The following is a 1,877-nucleotide window of genomic DNA, read 5'->3' on the forward strand; positions in this document are numbered from 1 at the left end:
TACGGATGTGAATATGTGATTGACATGAGGTGGTTAGTAAGGCTGCTTTCTAACATGTGTAAACAGAAGACAAAAATTAACTATGCATATGAATTAGAAAATTAACATAGTTGGAGGTAATCCTATCTTGACGTCGTGTGTACATGCATGTAGAGTGTTTTGATCTGTTTTTTACTAATACTTATCTCACTGACTCGTGATGCTTTCATATTAGAAAAACAAACAATTTGGCTACAGTGCCAAGTTTTTTCTAACGTCAAACATATCGGCTACACTATAACAACACCGATGAAATGAAATATTAAATTTTCAAAACACATCTAGCATTTGTTTTTTGAACACGAAAAGTAGATTTGAACCCATAACTGGCGAATAAGAGAGAGAGAAAAAAGTAGTTTTGAACAATAGAGATGGAAATATATTGGAATTACGTGCACACAATTGGAATGAATATTTGGTTTGGATTATAACAAACTGAAATGTCGTTAATCAGTTTGCTCATAGTGTGGTTAGGAAGACGTTGCACTTACACAGTATATAAATGTGAAAGTCAAATTCGAATCTTTTGCTTCATTTACAAAAATACATCTACGTGAAAATGATTACATTTTCCTAAACTTGCTCTATTTCAGTAGAAGAATAATGTTGCAAAGGAAAAAGTATAACTTTCAAAATTTTAAGTTTTCCAAAGATTTGGTGTTTCCACAATCTTTCAGTTTTTTTTTTAAACAAAGTATTTGAATAATTGTTTATAACTTTATGTGCATGTGGTTAGTTAGTCACAGTCAAAGACACACTTAGAATTTTAAAGACTCTTCTACAGTCAATTAAAGTATAATAAGCTATTTGATATTTTAAAGTGTTCTCAATGATGATATATAATTTTCTAGTTAAAAAAGTCGCATTATATGTGGATGTGCGTTTGATCTAATTATGTGAATTTTCATTAAGAGATTTAACACGTACGTAGAGGGTATGTATTCAACCAAATATATAGTTCAATACTAGCTACTACACTGCAAATTAGGTTGTTTATTATAGTAAGTCCTATTATAAAAAAATTACATATTTCAAGTTTTACTAATGAAGTACTACCAAATAATCTTTGATACTACTACTATTAAACCAAAAATATCACATTTCAACGCAAACGTACAAATCAGAAATGTTTTGTTTATAAAGATTCCACATGTTTGAACCGGTCTGGTCTTACTGAAGAGAAGACCACCACCTACAATATTCTGTTATCTCTAAACTATTATTTGCGATTGTTTTTTCTTGTTTTGTCCTGACATGCTACGGCTTAAGAGTCTCATTCGAATAGATATCGAATTGTCATTTTAAAAAAAAAATTAATTTGATCTTCGATTTGATTCCCATTGACTTTCAAAAAATCCTATACTTCCCTTGCTCTTTTCATGTTAGCTCCCTCCTCTTTTGTCCTTAAGAGACTATCATCTATAACTCGTATCTCTCATAGGCCTCTCTTTCTTTTATCATAGGTTGCCGGAGATTTCTAATAATCTCAGCAGCTTAATGTCGACCAAACTAGTAAGTATATCCCTTGGCCTTATTTTGTTCATTGTCTCACCACTTTCCGGGGACTGTAGACCTCTTTCAGAGAAACATGAGTATAACTCTTCATCCCTTGACGGGTTTAATTCCCAAGATCTGATGCGTTTCAGTTCTGTTTCTTCTTCCACAAGCAACGATTGCGGTTTCTCCTCCATGGAACATGAACCTGCCAAGGATCATACAGGAGATTTGGTGAAGCTTCAACTAAAACGCAGGGAGATTAATCAAGAAACAAAGGGAACAAGACATTCAGTTGTTGATCTTAAAATCCAAGACCTCACAAGAATTCAGACGCTTCACGC

The 1,877-nt window shown here is 32.8% G+C and overlaps 1 protein-coding gene across 1 annotated transcript in view; it reads left to right on the forward strand.

The window, feature by feature from the left end:
- The window catches only part of LOC104785061 (aspartic proteinase CDR1-like), a 9,072-nt gene continuing 8,337 nt past the window's right edge, over positions 1,143–1,877 (forward strand). Inside the window, exon 1 of the mRNA XM_010510186.2 lies at positions 1,143–1,627. Within this exon, the coding sequence (XP_010508488.1) occupies positions 1,537–1,627 (91 nt within the window). The 5' untranslated portion in view covers positions 1,143–1,536. The remainder of the gene's footprint in view (positions 1,628–1,877) is intronic.

Source organism: Camelina sativa, chromosome 5, assembly GCF_000633955.1.
Source record: "Camelina sativa cultivar DH55 chromosome 5, Cs, whole genome shotgun sequence".
Classification (NCBI taxonomy): Eukaryota; Viridiplantae; Streptophyta; class Magnoliopsida; order Brassicales; family Brassicaceae; genus Camelina; species Camelina sativa.